This window comes from Amphiprion ocellaris, chromosome 9, assembly GCF_022539595.1.
Source record: "Amphiprion ocellaris isolate individual 3 ecotype Okinawa chromosome 9, ASM2253959v1, whole genome shotgun sequence".
NCBI classification, from domain to species: Eukaryota; Metazoa; Chordata; class Actinopteri; family Pomacentridae; genus Amphiprion; species Amphiprion ocellaris.
In genome coordinates, this window is record NC_072774.1 from 18026454 (window position 1) to 18050453 (window position 24000).

General features: G+C 38.9%; 2 protein-coding genes across 2 annotated transcripts in view; one reads left to right on the plus strand and one right to left on the minus strand.

The window, feature by feature from the left end:
- plekhf2 (pleckstrin homology domain containing, family F (with FYVE domain) member 2) overlaps positions 1–24000 on the minus strand; it is an 81844-nt gene that overhangs the window by 46433 nt on the left and 11411 nt on the right. The gene's annotated exons all lie outside the window — the stretch shown is intronic.
- On the plus strand, positions 11049–16184 carry LOC111582434 (beta-2 adrenergic receptor). The gene is made up of 2 exons (XM_023291096.3): positions 11049–11328; positions 14434–16184. Exon 2 carries the CDS (start codon positions 14468–14470, stop codon positions 15521–15523), a length of 1056 nt encoding a protein of 351 aa, XP_023146864.1. The 5' UTR covers positions 11049–11328; positions 14434–14467; the 3' UTR covers positions 15524–16184.

Below are 24000 nucleotides of genomic sequence, written 5' to 3' on the forward strand. Positions count from 1 at the left end.
GCTTGGTCATAATAACCTACTTGCACTTGCACGCTTTTTTACGGTAGGACAGTATTATAATTTTTTTCAATGAAAAGGAAAGGACTTCATCCAATCCAGTGTTATGCAGGTGTGTCAGAGCAAAGTTCAGAATCACATAATTAGGGAAGCTTCTTGCACACTGAGCTTGCATTCAAGATATTAACTAAAACAGGAAGTTCAAAATATGTGATTTTCACGTGTGAAATGGTTGCCGTAATACTTTTTTTTTTTGGTAAGAGGGGTATTTAAAACCACAGTGAATTGCTTTTCAAGTGTAATTTAAGGTCACGAGCAAAGTAGAGTGACACAATAAGGTTTCGTATTGAGTCTTCGGCCTCACAAAGCAAAAGCTGCTGTCGATTCCGGAAGAAAAAGTCAAATTGTTCAGCAATTTTGCCTCACAGTTGGAGCTCAAAGTGTAAGCGAACTATGTGAAAGAGATTGAAGGAGATTTTTATTTCCTTGAAGAAGACAATACCTAGCATCACCCTGATGTGAGGAGTGTGCGTGCAGACATGAGAATAACTCTGTTCCTTCAGGGTATTACCGTAAATACAGAGTTCTTAGTCATCAAACCTGGTTAGATAAGGATTATGTAACACATCTATCTTTGGATCTTTTGCACAGGTTGTTGTCTTCCTGTTCTCCCGTTGCTCAATAGGGTCTGTAAGTTGACTGACACAAGTATTGGCTGGTAAATTATCAGTACTACCAGTAATGTCTGGTAACCATTATCATCATTTTTCTGGTCAATTTAAGATGCAGCATAACATTAAGTGAGAAATACTGACAGCTGTAACTGCTTGTTTTCTTGTTGAAGCAGAAAAGTGTTTTCTCCAGCTCATTATCTCAGAAGAGAAGTTAGATTACAAAGTGCTTATTTTAGAATTCTTTCGTTGTCTAATATTGGATTTTATAATTGATTTTAAGATCACTCTCCTTTCTTAGAATATTTTCTAATTTATAAATGCTTTTCTTACAATCTTTGGTTGCTTTTTTACTGTGTGCTTCTTTTTGTGTCTTTTTTTGCATTCTCAAGCTTTATACACTGTTTTGATAAAGTCAGACAGGAATTAAATAATTAATATTCGCTGCTTTTACTGTCTTGAAATGGTTTACTGATTATACAGTTGTCTTTGTTTTAATGAATAAATATACATAAAGTAATCCACATTACTGTTTCTGAATGTAGCTTTGGCACTCAAATCTCTTCAGAAAACATCATTAAAACAGCAGGATGTGCAGCTTTTTATGCTTAAATTAGAAATGAGACACACTTGAAGATGAGTCAATACTTGCCTCTGCTTTCTCATGAAAGAACACACCACAGAATCTGTTCTTTTGCTTTGATCATGTTGACTGAGGATAAATGTTGCCTTTGAAAACACAATGAGTGCAGAATTTGCTTCTGATGTGGGGCTAAATTTGAATAAGATGATGTAACATGCTTCCAAATCAGAATCTTGTTGGGCTGTTGCTTCTGTATCAGGGTCTCTCTGACCAAATGAGATGAAACCACACAAGTTCTGCAGTTGTTGAGTGTTAAAGTAGCTATAATCAGCACTTTTTACAATAGATAAAATGATGATTCGAAAGCGGTCTCTGGTAGTGATGAACCTACTGAGAATTTGTCAGAGTCATAGCTTTACTGATTGGTTCACTCACTGCTCTCACAATATCCTTTCCGGCCACAGCAGCCACTAAAAATCACACTGCACATTACCAGGTGAGAAGCGAACTGCAGACAGACACAGTTAAAGTTGGCTTATGGCCCCAGAAATACTTATTTTATCTGACAATGCTGGAAATAAAATATGTTTATAGCTGCTCCAAAGAGCCAACCTTGAATACAAATTCAAAATCCAGTTTTTGAGGAGACATACACTCACCAGCCACTTTATTAGGTACACCTGTTCAATTGCTTGTTAACACAAATAGTTAATCAGCCAATGCTCATCACATGGCCGCAACTCAGTGCATTTAGGCATGTAGACGTGGTCACGACAACTTTCTGAAGTTCAAACTGAGCATCAGAATGGGGAAGAAAGAGGAATTAAGTGACTTTGAATATGGCATGGTTGTTGGTGCCAGACAGGCGGGTCTGAGTATTTCAGAAACTGCTAATCTACTGGGATTTATATGTACAACCATCTCTCGGCTTTACAGAGAATGGTCCAAAAAAGAGAAGATATTCAGTGAGCAGCAGTTGTGTGGACGAGAATGCCTTGTTGATGTGAGAGGTCAGAGGAGAATGGGCAGACTGGCTGGTGATGATGAAAGACAACAGTAACTCAAATAACGACTCGTAACATGAAAGAAGAAGAACATGAAACTGAGGCTATAATTCGCACAGGCTCAGCAAAATTGGACAACAGAAGACTGGAAAGCATGGATCCATCCTGTCTTGTATCAACAGTTCAGGCTGGTTGTGGTGTAATGGCGTGGGGGATATTTTCACACTTTGGGCCCTTCTGTACCAATTGAGCATCATTTAAATGCCACAGCCTTCATGAGTATCATTGCAAGCCACTGGTTTCTTGAACATGACAATGAGTTCCCTGTACTCCAATGGCCTCCACAGTCACCAGATCTCAATACAACAGATCACCTTTGGGATGTGGTGGAACGGGAGATTCGCATCATTGATTTTCAGCCGACAAATCAGCAGCAACCGTATGATGCTATCATGTCAATATGGACCAAAATCTCTGAGGAATGTTTCCAACACCTTGTTGAATCTATGCAATGAAGGCAGTTCTGAAATCAAAAGGGGGTCCAACCTTTTCCGAGCAAGGTGTACTGAATAAAGTTGCCAGTGAGTGCATATGACTTTAAAATACACTTTTTCGCAGTTATACTGAGGGGACATTCATGGTAAAGCACTTGGATGCAGACAATACAAGTGAACAAAAAACTGGCACACAGAAAAGCACAACGCCTGATTCATTCCTCACCTCCACGCAGTTTGTTGTTATTATTCGTCTTGTGTTTTGTCGTGTGGAGTCTAGTTTTGTATAGTATAACTACCTCAGTTGTTGTCACTGGCTGATGCTTTTTGTTGTCATTGTTGATGCTGTTGGTTATATGCTACAACACGGAAACTGTTGCTCTAAACTAAACCAGTGTCATTATGCTACAGTGACAACAAGCCAAACAGATACACCTCTGTGTCATTGTGTCTGTGTTCACGATCGTAACAAAACACAAGAGACTGTATAAGAAAGATGTACAATCTATGGACACAACACTGCCAGAAGGAGGTCAAACTGAAAACTGCAATATTTCTGTCAATAAATTTTCTCCAGCATACTGTTGAACCTTTGTTTTTAGCTAATCGCACTTCAGAAAACAATATTTGTTTTTTTAAATTAGCACTTTTGGCACATGACATCAAAATAATTAATCAAAAACAATACTGAGTATTGCAAGCGTTGCAAGTTTGTGAAAATAAGGGAAGAGTTTATGTGTACTACCATTACATTGTTTATTTAATATGATAATAATAAAGTTTTTTTTTACTTTACGCTATTATTTTTAAGCATATATTTTTCTCTTACCAGCCCATTCCTCCTTTTTGTTTAGCATTAAATATTTATTTAACTTCAAATAAAAAGTAACAAGTGGAGCTTTATTTGAATAGAAATTACATGAAATCTCTAATTTTATGTTTAAAAAATTACTGCACATGCCCAAAACGTTCTAAGATAAAAAAAAAAACATTTATTTGTAATTAATTCAAATGAAAGGTTAATAGACATGATAGCCATGAACTAGTATGAGTTAAAAAGAAAATAAATTATGTAATGCATAAAATTAATTAATAAAAAAGATAAATTAAGAATATAATGCAAAATTACTGATTAGCTTTGCTTCTTCTTTTTTTTTTTTTTTTTGGCCAAACTAGCTGCTTAGTGGTTTCATCGAGTGTCATTATTAGGACTAAAACTAAATAATTTTTCTTGCAAATAAGGAAATGTTAGCCAATTGATTTTCATGCCCAGGATGTCAAATACTGCAGTTTTGTCACAGGCCTTCTGAACTCTTCTTCATATTAAAAGATCATGCTAAAGGGAATCCAGTGCTTTTAAAATATGCCACCAAGGGGTCGTGGTCTTTATTTCATCAGATAATCCCATCAACTATGATGGTGATCATAGCAAACAATGCTGTTTCATTTTAAAATATTTTCAGGGTTAAATAAAACATAAAAATAAAAACTGAGAGACATTTCATTTTTATAAATTTTTTTAACTTCTCAATGGAGGCACAAACATTTGTGTACTTGCTAAACATCGGCATGCATTGATTGTCACTGAGAGCATTTTAGCATCACAACATTATCATTTACCGCTGTGTGTAAAGCCGCTTTGCCTCAGTGTTACATTTCCAGTAAAGAGGTGATTATTAAACTGTCGACAAGTCTTATTCCTCTGCAAACACGGATGCTGCTCTGCATGTGTATTCAACAGGCATTTCTGAATCCAGTTTGTGTGTAAACTAAATGCAACTGAATATTTATGTGTACGCAGCATGAGTCAATATTTGAATTGAATCTGCTGATAGGAGACTGTCAAATGTTTACATGCAGAGTTTTACTCTCACAGCGTCATTCCTTATGAAGCCCTGCAATGATGCTCTCCATTAAACTTAATAAGCTCTTCATTTGGAAGCTGCAGTCATGAAATTCAAATTGACATTTCAGGTCAGCACCTGTATTAATAAGGCTGTTATTTCAGTGTATCTACTTGACTTTTAAATTAAATATCTAATAACCTGACAGATCTGGGTCTTACCATCTGCTTTTGATTAGACACTGTGGAGGGAGGCTCCACGAGTCTAAGGAGGAGATTTTATTTTCACATTTGACAGAAATCCTTTCAAAGCTCTCTGTGAGGAAACAGCGATCACAGCATGCGTCAGAGAAGCTGAAGCAGTAAATGGGAAAAGACCTTGCTACACTGCTAGGAGTGTGTTCTCATCTTTCAAGGGGAATGGAATTTTTAAAGGCTTTCGTGTTTTTTCTGATCATTGAAGTGCAGCTGGTTTGATTGAATGTATTTTCTGTGAACATGTCCTTGAATTTGGGATTCCACCTGGATGTAAAATTGGCAGCTGCTCAACACATGACAAATGGGAGTTTGTGGTGCCATGAGATGCTAGACATGACATCACGTGTTAAAAATTCAGAAATTAATTTTAAACCAGCATTCTAGAGATCAACATTTCGAAGGACAACAAATGGGAGGTGAACAAAATAAAGAGATCTGGCATATTTTAAGGCTGGAGGCATCATATTTTAATTGTGATGTTTAAATTAGATTTCTTTTTATTTTATTGCCCTCCAAATTAGCTCAGCCTGACACTAAAAAACAACTCAAAGTCCTTTATCTCTCAACAATAAGCTGAGACAAGCAATTGTTTTTTGCACGGAGCTACATACACAAATATAATTATCAACGGCAACAAAGAAATGCGATAATGTTTGAAAAGCGCTGATCCTTTTGCTGATAGAGATCACACAGCAAACAAAAACTCCAGAGCGACCATTACATTAAGATTAGTGCCATTTGTTTTCTTTCTAATGTCAAGAATTAATGTTCTGCAGCAGTTTGAAAAGCTAAAAACAATAAGCAATCAGTGCCAACGAGGACTTGCCCTTCTAGTTTTAGCTGAGAATTCTTTTCTGTTCATGTCTTCCAGCAAACTGCAGCTGAATCAGATGCTTTTATTCTTGAGGACAACAAATTTACAAAGAGTACAAAAGGGGGTTGGAGCACACCCACAAATGAACAGCCTTTAACTGTGCAAACAGACTAATGTTTCAACTTAAGCATTTCAATATATTCAACCTAAACCAGGAGTGAGATGAACTAATTGGTTTAACAGGGCTTTTTAATCTATTGGATGCTATATTGAAGAGTGAGAGTTGCCATAGTCAGTGCAGCCATGTTCGAAACAAAGGAACATGAACGGCTCTTAAAATTACACAGATAATAGTACAGAATATCAAATGTGACTATCTAGAAAACATGACAATCAAGCAATTAATTTATGGCCTTGCAATTAGTAGTGTTGAAGCGTTTGCACAGTTAAAGGCTCTGAATTAATCAGTGTGCTCCATCCTTCCCAGCGCTCTGAAACCCCTTAAGGACGTTGGCACTCAGGCTCCTCCAAGTTATTAAACACAGAAAGCAGTTAGTTAAGGATAGAACAAGACATTATTCATTATCTATGAGAGGAAGTGAATACCTTGGAAAGAACACAATGGATGTTTAAAAATTAGCGTTTGGAATTTGTTATTTTACACCACTTTCTGTAGTAAAGAGACACTAAAGTGCATTTCGATGACATGCTAATAGCTACACTCACTGGTGGCTGAGTGTGGGAAGTATCTGTGGCTCCCTGCAGCTACTGCCATATTATGTAGTATGCCAGAATAAGATTTAGTATTCCCCAATACATACTAGTCAAGTGCAGTGTACCAAAAGCACCAGGATGTCCAACGTCCATGTTTGAGCCACCAAGAGTGCACAGACCAATGACAGCTCTTTTTTCACTACAAACTGCGATGTAAATATGACTCAAAGCTTAGGGTGCCGTATTATGAAGCAGTCTGTGCCAGGTGTATACATACCGCACACAACCATATGTGCGTTGTATGATCAACTCTTGTATTTTCTAAAAATCAAAGAAAACGTAAGTCATTAGGAATACAGCATGAGTGTTTCTGCCCAAAACAAATTGGATGAGGTCTACACAGCAACCAGGCAAGCTGTCAAGGTATGAGCACTGGCAGAGGAAGTAACTGTATAACTATGAGGTAAAAGGCTGATAGGGCAGAGCTATGCTGGCTGATGAATGGTCAGGGTCCGTATTCACAAAGAATCTCATCTTACCACTATCACTCAGCTTCCTCTTTCAATCTGTTCACTAAACTGCTGAGACCCTGTTGCTATGGGTGACATCAGTAAGTGGTCTTTGTCAGGGACTTAATTGTTGTTAACACGCATTACTTGAGACAGGTAAATTGAGCTTGAGGTGACATCTTTGTAACAGCTCATTATCGCTGTACGTGTCTCACACAACATCACAGGAGGTCTTAGTGACCCAGGAATTTGAAGATTTTTTTCTCACTCAATTGGTCAGGAGCAAGTTTTAGCTTTGGAATGTTTTGTGAATATGTCACCAGGTCACTGCTTTCCATCTCACTGATGGCTCCTCGCCTCAAACCAGAACACGGTCATTCACTCCAGTGGGGCAGCAACTATTCATGATGTACAGAATCTCAGGTGTGAAATAAAAACTCAGTAACATTTAAGATTTAGTGTGCCTTGACTGATAGAAATAATGCAAATATATGATCAAATATATATTTATTACTGGAAGAGCAAAAGAGACATGAGGGAGCTTTAAATGCTATAAATAAAATTTCAACTTATGATTTGTTAAACAGTAGGACTAATAATAATGTAGCTGTTCAAATGTAGATTTTGTCTTTTTTTTGTTTGTTTTAAATTTCACTTTGCTGACCTCAGGTCACTGCATTTTAAGCTTCTGAAAAAGTCTGTACTCTATGTATATGTGGAGATGTATATCTTATCTGACCTATGAGAAAAAGAGCAAAGAAGCACTTTAATTAGATGATTCATGACTCATTCTTGTTTCAGATTCTACACATTTTTATGTTTTTCTATGAATAAGCATGACTAACATTACAGCCATATGTGCTATTACTCCTATTTCCCACAAATCATGCATCATTCAGCAATAAAAATTATTACTTGTGTCAAACCACAATAAGGCTATGACAGAATCTGCACAGATGGTGGTTATGTGATAATACTGTGCTTGTTGCTGGGACTAATATCACATTAAATATGACATCAAATATGATCTCCTCCTTTTAACTGCAGTATTTGTTCTCTCAGCTCTTGAATGTTTGGTTTATCATCTGATTGTATCACTGAAACTGTTTGTTTCATTTTCTTTATTGGTTCCTAAAAACCATATGAGCATTTTATTGTGGGATACACAACATTTGCTTTTGCGTAAGTGGACAAGGTCCTTCTTTAATAAATGTAGGTTGTGCATTCCATAAGTGGGCACTTGCCTAATCACAAACACTATGTTGTAACATACTTGAAGCTCCTCCGAGACACACTGAATAGACTAGAACATCCTCGATGATCATGGACCGTGATCAAGGACCTTGGAGAACAAAGAACATGATTGGAGGAGTAAAACATGTTAAAGTAAATACATTACAATTATAAAGCAGTGTATCACTCATTTCAAATGAAATCCCTGTGTTGGAAACTAAATTAAAGCCAAAGTATGTACGTGCGATCAGGAGAGCAGGAGGAAATGAAGTTTGTTTTAACCAAATGTTTTAACCACATTAACCAAATGTGGTTGGTTGAGCAGGAACTATAGTTTTTGGCTTTCCAACTATTTACTTCAGATTATTTTCTTAAATAATAGGTGATGCAGTTAGTAAGTAAAATGAGGCAGCTGACAGACATTTGTGTTGCCACCCAGCTGAGTGTAGCTCCAGAAGCAACCTCCCTGAAGCATTGGAGCAGAGTTGCCCGCTATGACCCCTGGATTAAGGATTACCCACCACACACAGAGAAGCACGGGATTATGCTTTTGTTTTGTTGTGTTCACTGCAGGACTGAAGTCAAACCTTCAGATAAATGATGCTATTACGACACACAGCAGTGTTCACTACTTTTCAGCCTGCTGCAGTCAGAGGGCTTTCTAAAGTTTCCTGAAAAGCACAGAATTAAAAAGGTGTTCTGAAGAATTAGAGAACCAGAAGCGGAGATGGAAGCGTTTGGGAACACTGACTGGAGAGCTGAGTCTAGCAATTTGTGACTGCTAATTAGCTTCAGATAGATGCTTTATGTACAACTCCCGCATTTCTTTTTCCCATGCAACGTTTACTTACACTGCTCATTGACAACATTAAAACCACCTGCCTAATACTGTGTAGGTCCACCTCATGCCACCAAAACAGCCCTGAGCTGTTGAGGCATGGACTCCACAAGACCTCTGAAGCTGTGCTGTGGTTTCAGTCATCATGATGTTTGCAAGTTGTGAGGTGGAGCCTTCATGGGCTCATTTTTTTCCAGCACATCTCACAGATGCTGGGATTCAAATCTGGAGGACACCAAGTCAGCTTCATGAAGTGTAAAAATACATTCCTGAACAATGTTTGCAGTGTGGCACCATGAAGAACCACAAGGGCATGGCTATGATATGTGGTCTGCAGGTAGTGCTATATGACAATGTAACATCCGCACGAATGCTAAGTCCTGGGTTTACCAGCAGAACTTGTAGGGAAAAAGAGACTGGTGCACACTGATTAATTTACACCCTTTAATTGTGTAAATAGACTAATGTTTCAACATGACTCAGATAAAGACACTGCAGTCTCCTAACTTAGTTCTGTTTAGCTGTCAGATGCATAGAGAACCTTGTTTTTCTCCAGCAGGACGCTGCCCAGAGCATCACGCTTTGGTCAGCATAGGAAGCTCTATTCACTGCAAGCTGTGAAGAACTGTAGGTTCTGGCACCTCTCTGTCATTGTCAGCGTGAAGCTGTTCAGCAGTTTTTTTTCTGCAGTAACTCCTCTGTGGGACCAGACCACATAGGGCAGCCTTCACTGTGCCCTTTTGCAACAGTTGTCCTTCCTTGGACCACTTTAATCACTGCATAGCAGGATCATCCTAGAATAAATGCTATTTTGGTGGTGTATTGGCAAAGTCTTCTAGACACCTCAGACGTCTTCATATTTTTTTCCTGCTTACAACACACCAGCTTCAAAAACTGACTGTTCACTTGCACTGTAACAAAATAATTAATGTTATCCACTTCGCCTGTAATTGGTTTTCATGCTGTGACTGAATTGTGTATTTTGATCTATATATGATCAATAACTGAATGAGTAATATTATGTATTGATTTGTCCAGTTTTATGCTTTCTTTCCGCATCCCTTAATTCTAAATTATTTGCCAAATGGCAAAACAGTCAAACTCAAAGTCTATTTAATCACTTGTTTCTAAGGCATCAGCTGGAGCACTTTTTTTCTCATCTTCATCTATACGTTGTTCAGGTGATTTTTTTTTCTGTTATTCTGGAACTTCTTGCACATGTGAAGAGAAATGTTGAGCTCAGTCCATTCTTTACACTTTGGAAACAGCAGTTGACTAAACAGTCTTACTGACAAAGATTATGTGGGACTTATAAACATTTCAGAACCAGAAGTTGACCTTGAGTCAAGATTGCTTTGTCAACTGCTGTTTCCAGAGTCAAGAATGAGCAAAATGCTGTCATGTTTTTCTCCTCTTCTCATATCTATCAGGAACTGATAATGCAAAATTCCTGAATACAGAAAATTGTCACTTTTTTTTCTTTTTTACTCTCTCTGTGTTCCTTGTTCATCTCCAGTGTGCAGTGTGCAATCTAAGGTTGGAGATTTACTTGCTAGGAGGCTGTATGGGGCAAAAATGAACTCCTATGCCATCATTTAGCTCCACAATATGTTTTTCTATGATGGAACACCAGAATGATTGTGTTACACTAATTTGTCACCTAACCCTATAAATGTCACATCATCTGATGCTGTGCTTGCAGCGCTCCCAGATTTTCAGGTTTCTGGGACCTTAGGTTAGGAGGAAAATAGCTCGCATTGCCTAACTGGTGAAACAGCATTTCAACTGTGCACTGTCCAAAAAAAATGTCATAAAAGTAATTGAACAGGAGAAAAAATTAGTCTCTCATGCTGCAGCAATGGCTCAGGCTGAGAAAACCTGCTGCAGTGTTGAGGTCAGGTGCCTTTTAGGTTTTAGAAAAGAAGGAGTTCTGGGCTAATGATGAAAAATGTTCACATAGCCAAGAATCGACAGTTAGATAAATGAACCACTTTGACATGGTGACGAGATACCTTCCTCATCCTCACACACCTACGTCCAAGAGTTTAGCAGGCGTCATATTATAGGCGGTGGACTCTTCTGTCATCAGCATCCTCAGCCAATGGAGAAACCAGCGGAGGAGCTTTAACATTCTCTCCGGAACGGTGCAGACCAGAGCGCAGCGTCCGGCGCCACAGATCCAGCCTCCTGTGCGTAAAATCTGCACATCTTAAAGTGAGTTTTCTGCTTCACATAATGGACTCTTCTGTTTTGTTGTTGTCGTCCTGAGGACTGCGGGATGTTTTAAGCTGCTGTGTGGATATCCAGCAGAGAAATGCTGCTTTACGGACCCGATGACATCTGCGTCTTAAGAGGAGTTTAAAGCAGAAAGTGAGTAGTTGACTCCAATTTTAATATAATCAGACCGTGATTAATTTAACTTACTAAAACTGACACCCTTGATGCGCTTATCTAACTGAAAACTCGTTTTAAAGAAGGCATGTCTAAGAAATGTGGAATTGCGCTAAACCCGTAAGACTTGTATGTTTTCCAAAACCAAACCGACCCAACAGCGACCAAAATGATTATTAATTCTTTTCTAAAAAATGCAAAATAAAGTTATTGTGTCAAAGCCTAAAGATAATTACATATTCTAAAGCAAACGTCCTGTAAGACGCACAGAGTCTTGCTGGACAGCGCTGATCCGTGCGCACTGGAGCACATTTATATGGATTTCTGTTCGCGTCCAGACTAATATTGGCTGGATATGCGGGGAGTTTCTGCATGACTGCGCGCTGTGGATGGATACACAGTGGGGGGAAAGCTGCGGGAGATGACATCGGAAACTGAAAGGAAAAATAAGTAGTGACAGGGTGGCCTATAGCTGCATATTTGTTATATTTCTAAACACGGAATTCGTAAAAACAGCATTTCATTGAACTTGAATTTCACTTTAGATGCATACTGTTGCCTTTTAACCAGCATTTCTAAACCACCCTTTGCTCCCTGTGCGCTCTTGGGAAACTGGCTCTAATGCACTTTTACGCAGGCATGGAGATTTCATCTTGACCTCTTCATGTGTCTAAACAAAAAAGGCTGCACATATCTGCATTTTTTTTCTTTTAGATTTAAGTATTGATGGACATTTTTAAACCTGTTTAACCGAATTTAATTAGACTTGTGTTTGTAGTTTGAAATCGAAGTGTATCAGAGGAGGATGTCCAGGTCTGCCTTTAACGAAGCCACGAGCGTCAGCTGGGTTTTGTTTACTACTACAGCTGTTGTTGTGGTCCGGCCAGATTATGACGTCGCCTTTCCTTGCGTTGAAGTTAGTAGTATCCATCCATCCATCCATCTGCCCATCCGTCCGTCCAGCACCCAGGGGCTGCCCGGCTTGTCGTCACGTGATGAGCAGAGCTCGCCAACTGATGTCAAACTGCTTCTGTTTAATGCATCATGCGCGTCCCTGATACGCAGGAACTTCAGAGAGGAAAAAACAGACGACTTTGATTTAAAAAAAAAATAAAATAAAACCTCCATCTAAACACATAGTGGAAACACTGACTGATTTCTGACCGTTTGTAAAATCACTTCCCCGTTTACGCATTGTTCTATTATGTTGCTCCACCCTCTGTGCAAGGCAGGTACAACACATTTTATATAACTGCAACTGAGGGTTGTTCAAACTCAAACTGCAGGTATATCCTGAACAATTTAACCATTCTACAGCTTACCTTTTCTTTTGCACTTATGTTGGCTCGTGTTTTCTACATTTGCAGCTCTTTTCTAAATTTAGTCATGTTTTCCTACTTTGCAACATTTCCCCCACAAAAAAAACTTTAGTCTATTTGACTATCTTATGATCTGAACTGAGCTCCCATACCACATGCAAAGGCCAACAGTTCCAAACAAAATTAGCTGGGAATCACTAGGAATGTGACAACTGAAAGCAACAGGTAGACCGGAATAGGTGGATGTTGGAAAGCAAAAGCACAAAGTCCTTTTTTTTTTTTTTTTTGACAAGCAAAATAACAGTTTACAGTCTGGATGGAGACAGAAATGAACGCACTGGAGGACGCATTGAACCAGAAACCAAGTGTGATTGTACACCTTTACTATTAGGCCATCGGGTTCCCCTTGCAGCACTGCCAGCCTGATAAATGGAGGGTTGATTGGAGAATCTAAAACAGGTGGAAACAGGTGGACATGGGAGTCAGGTAACTGGGAAAGCTGCTAAAGTCTGACATAGTCTTCTACACAGTATAATGTGTAGTGAAATGTACAATAAAATGCAGGGAAAGGGGAAATGTTGCTGAAAGGAGGGAAAAAGGCATGAACACTATTAAATTCTAATGTAAAGGTTCAACACAGGAAGTTTCAAGGCCTTGCATCATTTCACTTCTGTTGTGCAAATGAGATTTAAGAGAGTAGCCAGAGGGCAGTAGCACATTCTAGGAATGAATCTGACAAAAAAAAAAAAAAAAAAAACTGCTTTTGTGAGGAATTGATGCACACTGATGTTTGGAAATTGGCAATTATTGATCCTTGAGTTGATGCGCCTACACAGAAACACGCTGCAGGTGAGGTGCCAGTAAATCCAATGTTAATGCCAAAGAAAACATTTGCTGAAAAAGAACAAAATTTAGCATTTTAATAGATAATTGTGTTTTTTCATCTACTGTAATCATTCCAAATTTCACATTTGCAGATATTTTATAAAGGACAAGTGAATAAAGAGTTGTTAATGAATGTAATCTGCAGTTTTGTAGCCTCAACACTGTGTCTAACAAAGAAGTTGTCTTGTCAGTTTCCCATTTTATAACTGTAGGATTAGATATTTCTTAAAGCAATGCACTGCGGAAGTTGGAGTTGACTCCTCTTTTCATGAATCAGATTGTCATGCACAATTTTTTCACCAACAGCTGAAACTCTGTTGCCCCCATTGACTTCGCAAAAAGAAAAACCCTTTGTGACATCACCCACAGGTTTCCTCAACAGCGGTGTTGAAGCTCAATGTGGTGGTTCTGACTGTTGCAATCTTGTCAGTGCCTGACTCTGCTTAACTCTCAGTTAATCCAAATATAAGCAAAGAGGTGGAGCCTGAATAGAGCTGAAGGAGACCATGCAAACGTCTCTGGGCCAAGGACTGTCCAGTGATGGCACTCACCCATCACTCAAATGGGCCACAGCCTTAATTATGCATAATTTTAAGACTTAATATAATTTAAATGGGTAAGTTACATAAAAATTCACCCTTCTGCAGTTGTCATAAATGAAGGTGCCTGCTTGGTTGTCCTGCACTGTCTATGAGAAAACCAACAAGATATTTACCTCCAGAGCCCTGAATGCATTTGGAACTACACAGATGATTTGTTGTGCTATTTGGTCTCAGTTTGTGTATGGTTTGTGTAACATAAGATTTCTATCTTTTTATGTCCCTGTTTTCTACACAAATACCTCAGACCTGACATCGCTTTCTGGTTGTGTTTATTTTAGGTCATGATGTGAATGTGAGGCAGCAGCCTACCCAATGATTGAGACCAGTACACCGACCATGCTGGACAGAACTGAACCGGCACACTGCACTGTGTGCTGTTGTACTCTGGCCAACAAAATCCTCATGGTAGTCTTCATGGTGCTCCTGATCTTCGCCATCTTGTTTGGGAACTTGGTGACTCTGGCTGTGGTGCTGGGGACCAAACATTTCCACACACCACAGGGCTACCTGAAGGCTTCCCTTGCTGTGGCTGATCTGGTGGTGGGAATGTTTGTGGTGCCGCTGTCTGTCTACGCCGAGGTCTATCTCATGGTGACAGACTCAGCACCGGAGTGGACTTTCTACAACTCACAATCGGTGAGTTTCCACCCGTGTAACATCATTGGCCCCATCTTTGGTGGGTGTACCTTTGTCTCAATCACAACGATTTTCCTGCTGACGATTGAGCGGAGCATCGCAGTGCTGAAGCCGCTACACAAGGATTCTGTGATTACTCGTAAAAGGACCACCATCCTCATTGTCCTCTCCTGGGTGGGGAGTTTCTTTTTGGCTGTGTCTCCAATGATTTTCAGCAGTGAGATCGCACTGGAGTATAACTCCTGCAGCCGGATGTGTAACTACGCTCTGGGGACCATCGGCGAGTTCCCCAGCCAGGCCTGGAACATCCTTCTCCTCTTTCCTGCATTTGATTTCACCCTCCTTGGTGGCACTGTGGTCATTAACATCATCTCTCTTTCCAGTATCAGACAGCACTCAAGACGTAGGAAACACCTGGCTGAGACCGAATGCCAAAGCACCTCCAAACCTACATTCTCAGACATTAAAGCTGCCAAGACCATTGGTACTCTCACGGTGGCCTTCACTGCATCATTCACTCCCATTGCTGTCTTTGTTGTTGGTAACGTTTTGGGGAATAAGTGGTGCAACTTTTCCTTCTTCGCCTTCTGGATTTTGGCCTCCAACAGTTGCTGGAATGTCATTATTTACAGTGTGAGGGATCAGAAGTTCAGACTTTGTGCGCACAAACTCCTTCTACCTCCTATGAAAAGACATCGCCAAGACATAAAAACAACAGTGACCAAAATCTAACAACTAACCTGAGCAGGACTGCATCATTTAGATGTTTGTTTGTTGCGCAAACTCTTTGTTCAACGCATTGTGAGTCTCATTAAGAGACGTGTCTGCATGTCTTGTGGATTGCTGTTGTGAAATTGCTTTGATTTTTACATCGATAAAAAGCATGGAGGGTTCTTAGGTCACAAATGTTAAATTGAAATGTCCCTCTTTGCGGGAATTTGTCTTGTTCTGTGTAATGTTAAATAATTGAGGCCTGTTTCAGTCTGTGGAATGATGGCTTATCTGAGTGTAATTAATTAAAAACTAATAAAAACAAAATCTATTTCCTGCTTCCACTGTGTGCAGACTTATTTGGATGCTACAGTTAAAGTGATTGCTTCTGGCAACAGAATTGTTAGTAGGGAGATATATTTCTGACACAAGATAGTTAATCATTACCTAAGGTGCCATGCAAACACTCTCAGGTATACACATATGTTGCATGGTCTAAACTGGATAATTCTTAATGATATACTTTAACAGTAAATGATAAGGTTTCAGAATATGCAGTGCATTTTACAGCTCTATAATATTTATTAATTTCATATACAACAGTATACAGCGGACATGAGTACACTTGTGTGTGCAAAAATCAATTAAATGTGAAATTAAATTAAACTGCATCCCTTCTTGATGATTGTGTTATTTCTTGGGCCAAAAGAAAAATATTTTACCTTATGAACAATCAAAAGCAAATACTATTGAAATTCCAGGTCCCAAAGTAGATACTCAGAACAACACATAAATACAACTGTGATCACTAACACAGAAGTAAGTAAGCCAAAACTGAGTTCACTGTGTAGTACTGAATTGAGTCCTGTGATTTTAAATTAGACTAATTGCATGAGCATGGCTTAAAAATGACCTGCAAATACTAGAGCAACCTCAATTTTGGACCTATGGGGCTGTGTCTGTCTGCATGGCCAAATCATGGCTCCACATTGGAAAGAAGTGCAGAAGAGATTAAAAAATATGATTGTGTGACTTCACAAAGATATAAAAGGATACCGGGAAATTGGCAACCAACTAAAAATCAGTCGAAACACGGTCACAGCGGTAACCAGTGATCATAGAATGAGCCATTGTACCACTAATTATTGATGCAGCAGCCGTCCTAAACTGACACCAAAGACAGTACAAAAAATGATAGAAATTGGAGTTTCTGTGACAGCTCAGACAGTATGAAGGACTACGCATAATGTCAAACTCTATAGAGGACATGCAAGGGGAAAAAAAGTTCTGTACTCCTTGTCACTAAACTGCGAGGTTAAACTTTGTTGAATTGCACAAAAAGAAGTCTGACGTATATTAGGAGCACATTCTTTAAATGATACATTTTTCCAGTTTAGATGGCTTCCAAAATGTTTGGCTTGAACGTGATCAGAACAACCACAGTGACTGCATAGTCCCAGCAGTGAAGCACAAAGGTGTTAGCGTTATGATGTGGGGCTGCAGAACAGAAGCTGTAAAGATATCCAATTAAGGCTGGCATAAGCATTCAAAGCAGCTAACAAATAAATAAATAAATAAATAACTTGCATATTCAATTGATGTGTGAGTAAGAGCAAAGTGAGGAGGTTAAACACAGAAGGTTTTGTTTTCTCCTGTGATGAAACTAGTAAAGGTTTCCTCAGGCCTCGTTTCAGTTTTTCTGACAAAAACGGCTGACGTGCAAGGGAAATGAAAAATGAAAAACAGGTCGCTGCATATTTAAACACAGCTGTATTTTTAAAAAACAACTATTTGGCTCACAATCAAAGGAGCTGAAATTACTTTCTTCATGCTTCACATTTACCTGCTTCAATTTATCAGAACCACCTCAACAGCTTGTAAAAGGCAATTAAATCATATTTTGTTGAAATGATCAGACTGAAAATACAGGTCCAGGTGAAAACTTTCTTATCTGGGTCAAATCATATGTCACATTTTGCACTAATTGAATTACTTTTTGAATTTCCTTTTAATCTTGAATGTGTAATGACTTCAAACTGTGACATCTTTGGAGGATTGTTGGAAAGCTTTTGTTCCTGAAGTGTCTCGGCCATAAAGAAGCTTCAGTGGGAAAAAGAAAGAAAATATGAGCATTTTCTGCAACATACATCTATAGCAATGAGTCACAGTGTAAAGGGATCAAAGGAACAAGGTCAGAATCAACTAGAAAAAGATGAAAGGTAAGAGATTTGCCACATCGCTGTCCTCGATTTCAATATTAATAAAACTCATCGACTGAAACTGAAGTGGTTTTTGAAAGAAAAAGAGGGGAAAGGAAAAAGGACTAAGGCAGATACACAGATGAGAAGAAACAGACTGAATGACAATCAGCCCAGAAAGTCATTTTTTGGCCAAAATCAAATATGCCCTTTTGTCTTGATGGACTACCGAAGAACTAATATTTTTTGATTGCTTTCTTCACTGTCTTCCAATACACTAACAATTGATCAGCAATATTGTATTTTTTCATTGCAGACTGAAATTTTCTCTGGATATTTGAATTGTGTTTTTTCCCAATTCAAATATCCAGAGTGGCAGGTAAGTGATGCTTTACCGACACTGTGATTTACAGTTTGATTTCATTGTATAAACCAAGCAAAAAGAAAATGGTCGCTGCTGCTACTTAAATGTAAGTACAGTCAAAAGAGAGCAAGAGTGTGGAAGAAGTGAGTTACACTAGAGCAGTTTACAGGAAAGGTTTTTGCAAATGCAGGATGCATACATGTCACTGTGAAACAAAACTAGAGCTTAGTGTCCGATCATGTTATCCACATTCATATCTATTTGCAACTAATGAAACATGACCGTCACAAGACCAGATGATTATTTGAGTTGTAGGAGCAAATCAGTACAGATGTCAGTTGTTTTTAATGTAAATTTTGACTGTTGGGTCTAAAAAAAAAACCCCAAAAAACAAGAGAAATGTCAGCCACATCAGCAATAAACTAAAAGCAACACACTGAGTTGAAGAACTCAACCACTCTTGGTGATCATCAGTCATGTCTGCTGGCCTCAATGAAACAAGAAAGACACAGAAATCAACAAGCTAATTACTACTGCCATCCATTCAAAACAATTCAACTCAAAATTACACAAAAAAACATGCTAAAACTGAGGCATTTTGTATCATAAAACTAAATGCCTGCTAATTTGACAGCTTTTGTTGTAGAAGTGAAGCAAAGATTGAGCATCCAAAGCCATAGCTGCAAAGCCAAACAGGTCATTATGGACAGACACAGAAGAACATGAGATGAGCTCAAAGCAGAATGCTGTAAGTGCGACATTTTGATTTGGTGGTGTCTTTCTGTGTCAGATCACACCTGTAATTCATGGTGAGGAGCAGACGGCAACACAGCGACTAATCACTGCAAATCCCTGCTGGACTTTTGAAAGATTTGAGCCTGTAGGTGGGTGAATGATAAATGAGCTGAGAGTGAAGACAGGAACCTCAAATTTCCTTTTCTTTAACATTCCCACTCGTTATGCTCTTGTTTCCCACATTCCTCTTTTCTTCCACTGAACCTATATGTTGGTATGATCCAGCAAATATGTGGCTGGTAACTCATTCATGCAACAAAATTGTGTTGTAAATGCAAGGGTGTGTTAAAAAAGTGCTACACATTTCTTTTAATAAATAAATGTTAGTTTAGTCAACTATAAACACCTGAAAATGATTAAAAGATTAATTTTATAGTTTGTGTAGATGATGAGCACATTCATTAATGTGATAGAATGTTTAAAAAAAATAGAAAAAAGTAGAGGATAGTATGTGTTGCTTGAGAACAAAACAAACAGAATGGCACGATCCTGTCTCTGATTCTGTTTGTGATATTCATAGAAAGCTGTAGGTAGGGCGAGAAGGGTGTCTGGTTTGGGAAACTCAGAGTTGTGGCTCTATTTTTTGCAGATGATGTTTTTATGGCATCAGACTTCAGCACGCGTTGGCGCAGTTTGCAGCCATTGTGAGTGTAGCGGTTGTGTACTCTTGCGTTGTGTGGGGAATCAAGCTCAGAACATTCACAGACACCTCTCATGGTAAAAAGCTCCAGAAATTACTAAAACACAAAAGAAGTTACTAAGCAAACTATTAGTGAGCACTGATACCACAGAGATTACTGGTAAAGTTAAAATCAAGCTCGCAAAGTCGCCGACAACGTGGTGGACTTGTAAGTTATTATATATTGTGACTAAGCAGAACACCTGCAAACTCAATTAGCATTTTCAGCAGAGCTTACCATTGATCAACCTAAAACAGAAACAGGATGTAGCAGGCTTACAATGTAATGTGGGGCGCACACCTCCAGTCTGCAGGGACCCAGCAGAGGGCTCCTGTGGGAAATTAATGATGCATTGTAAATGAGGCAAATAATTGCATGGAATGACAAGTGATGGCAAGTGGAATCATTAACTCCACTATACAAGGCCATGATTGCTTTCTCTGGTTTGAGGTTGAATTTCTGCAAGTCAAGGAGTTTATGTATAGCAGAATCTTGCCCATGAATGATGGTTAAATTGAGTTTAAGATGATGCAGCACCAGCAGTAATGCAAGCATTGTACCAGGCCGTCGTAGCAAAGAGCGAGCAGAACTGGAAGGCGAAGCTCTCAGTGTATCATTCAGTCTACGCCCCAACCCCCACCTGTGCTAACGAGCTCTGAGTAGTGACTGAAAGAATGAGATCACAGAAACAAGCAGCTGACACGAGATTTCTCTGTAGGGTGACTGGACTCGGACAGCTGGAGGCAGCTTGGAGTACAGTCATTGCTCCTTTACATTCAAAGGAACCAGCTGATAAGAATGCCACCGGGGTATCTTCCTTTAGAGGATTTAAGGACACGTCCAACTGGGAGGAGACCCTAGAGTAGAACCAGAATTCACTGGAGGGATTACATATCTCATCTGACCTGGAAATGCCGTGGAATCCCCCAGGAAAGTGATAAACATTGGTGGGGAGAAGTACAGCTAAAAGGCCCTGCTTAGCCTGCTGGCACCGTGACCAGACTCTGGATAAGAAAATGGATGAATGTTTGCAAACATCAGCGTGAAGCAGCAGTGTGAACATGATGACAAATGAGTGGAAAAGGTGTTGCGTGATACCATGAATTCAGCTCCCTGTTATAACATGACGATGGCAGAAGTGATGCTAAAATATTTCAAGTTTAATATCAGTGTAATTTGTTTCCTAACATCATTTATTCACACCTATAATCATTATTAATTTTCCATTACAGTGTGTGTTCATCTGGTGGGCAAAAACAGGAAGAAATATCAAACGCATCTACAAATTCGCCCACGACTTTTAGAGTCTTCACTTTACTGAAATTGCACCAGTTTTTGTGCAACCTGCTGGAAAGTTTGTTTTTTTTAAAATCTAAAATCCATCAAAAAAAAAAAAAAACAACTTAAATCTGAGCTGTCAGTCATCAAAAGTGCCTTCATATTGAAGTAGTCACAGAAGTCCTCACTGTAGTGTCAATCATTTAGAAAGAAAATGTAATGCTATTTTAGAGGTGTACATAATTTATTTTAGCTTCAAACTCCAGTCCTGCAGCTAAAGATCTCCCAGCAGCCTTGCAGAAGACTACAGTAAAACCGTCTTTGTAGAATATATATAGATTTTTTTTTTTTTTTTTTTGAATCAAAATTCAAGGCAATGGTGTGACATATTGATCTGTTTGTGGTAGTATTTGGGGTGGAACAGACTACTAATGTCAGGATAGATTCTCCATTGACTTCACTCTGTAATTACAGTAGATGGATATTACAAACAAGGCTACTTTAGTTTGCACACACAGAAAATGTGATTTGTAAAGATGAGCTTTCAGTTGGTTACAATAGGATATGGGGACTCTGTGCACCTTCTGTTCCTCAGAAAGTTTCTAGTCTCTAAGGAAAATTCATGTGGTCCTATAGTGACCGTTAAAGTACTGCACAGCCTCATAGTGTGAGAGACATTCAGGCAGCGCTGCAATCAAAATGATGAAATGCTGCACCGAGTTGTCAATCAGTTCCTACATTCAGGCACTACTAGTGTACACTGTGACATATATGAGTCTACTTTGACAGACATGAAGTGAAAAACCCAGAATCAAAGCTCCAGGTTTTGTGTCCCCCAGTTGAAGAATAAAAATTTCTTGCTTCACATCCTTTCAGTGCATGTGTCCTCTCAGGTGTTCAGCAGATCACTTCAGTATGTTGCTCAAGGACGCTTTCACTAAAGAATGACTGGCTCTGCAAAGATTGAGCATATAGAACCTAGTGCCTCATCTTGTCCACCTGTACAACAAGTACTTTATTCACTTCAGTGATTGACTGTTTAATTTGTTGGATTTAGTTCAGCTCTGTGTGATGCTCAATGATTCAGGCTTCCATTGACATTTCCATTACAGGACAGTTACTCTCACACAGAACTCCCCACTTTGCTCAAAGCAGATTTATCGCCATGTTTCAGCCGTGTGGCTCTGTTTTTCACTCCCCTCGGAGCAGGAGGAGGGGCAGGCAGGTGGGTAGGCGGGTGGGGTGACGGGTGTCAGTCACGTTTCTGCACGTTTTTCATCCTGAAGGAGCACGAAGAGGTAAAGAGCCTGTTTTTATGCAGCGACAGCAGGAATATTCCTTCATATATTGTTATCATTTAGCTGCTTAGGTGCATGCTGATGGAAGAATTTTGAGAATTAATTCAAATGTGTTTTTATCAGAAGTTATACAAAGGTAAGGGTAAAAGGTACAGCAAAATAGTTATGTGTTAGTAATATAATAAATTACTTCTTTAGGAACAAAAACAAGCTTTGGTACAGCCTTTGAGTGAATTTCTTTTGTACTGCCATCAATGATGCATGTGTTATAATATTGTTTTTTTTTTTTTTTTTTAAATAAATATTTTATTTATTTGTTTGAAAGTTAAATCATCCTCCATCTTTTCAACAGATTTCGACTATCGAAATATTTGAGATTTAAAGGATTTCTTTTATAGAGATAAATATTTCATCCTGTTATTGGCATTAGTCAGTTAGATTTCACAGACTAAGGGGCAACATCTGCAGCTTGAAATTCAAACCAATGCAGATGTACCTTAAAGTGCAATATCACTGAGAGTCACTGGCTGCTGACTCTAAGAGACCCCTGACTCCGATAGACTCCCATTCAAAAAGTGTCAACTTCTCTCATAAAAAAACTAAGTCAGGAATAGGTTTCCACAAGTCATTATGGTGACATTAGCTAAATTAAAAACAATTTTATAGTTAGGTGGATACTAAGCTTTAATAGAGAGTATATTATAGGCAGGACTGGCTTGATTCATGTGCCTCTTCTGGAGTGACTGATAAACTAGTTTGGGTGCAGCAGCCCACGAGGCTCATTCACTAGTTAACTCAAGATGCACATACATTGTCAGCATCATTAGTAGGTAACACATTTTTCATAGACAATTTTGCTGTTTGTCGGTTTGTTTTATTCAGATTGTAAAATAAAAGATGTACGTGGCCACCATGACCTCACCATTTGGGTTGTGAACACCTGTTTTAAAGCTCTGAGTTTAGCAGCTGGCTGTTGCTATCTTTTAAAAATGAATGTAATGGGTAGATTTGACTGAGAACCTGAGGACACTGTTCAGGCCATTAAATTAGAAACCTGTCAATCACAAGGTAGCCCAACCCTAAGACATATGCTGATTCATCATCTATTTTACTCTAAATGGGGAAATAATTTACAAAACAAACATTATGGTGTACTGAGGGGGACAAGAAACTAGCAAGACCATAAACTTAAAAGGAAAATGCTACTGAGGTAACAAATGAAGGGACTTCTTTTTACAACCAGAGGCAAATAGCACTGGTAAATGGTGTGCACCTACATAGTGCTTCTTAACCAAAGCTACTAGGTTCTACATAGCACTTTACAATCTGTTCCTCATCTACCAAATACATCAGTGCCTGCCGATGGGAGCAAACTGTTCATTTTGTGTCTTGCTCAAGTGTGTGTAGGGGGAGGTGACCAAACTTCTAACCTTCTGATTGGTGGAAAACCCACTCTACTGCCTCTGCAGCCACATATGTCCTCAGCTGGCTATTAGTAAGAATGAAGGTGTACACTTCCGTCTTGGTTTCAGCTTTCTATGTCCATCTTTTATACACAGTCTATGATTCTAATCACTTTTCAGTTCACCCTAAATTTGTTCTTTGGTTAATCGTACCAACATATGCTCAGAGAGATGGAGTCCAATACATTTTTCCTTTAAGTAAATGTTTTTTTTTTATGGTCCTCTGATTTGAATTCATTTCATGTGCAATTTTAGTGATAAGTAGGTTTGCCTGCTAGCATATTTATGATGTTTTTTTCCCACTGAATTTATGCTCCAGTCACAAATCCTGCTCCACTCTGCTTCCCATATTGAAAGGTTCTGGCCCTAACTGGAAAAAACAGCATCATTCACATAGTCATTCTCAGCTACAATACAAGCCA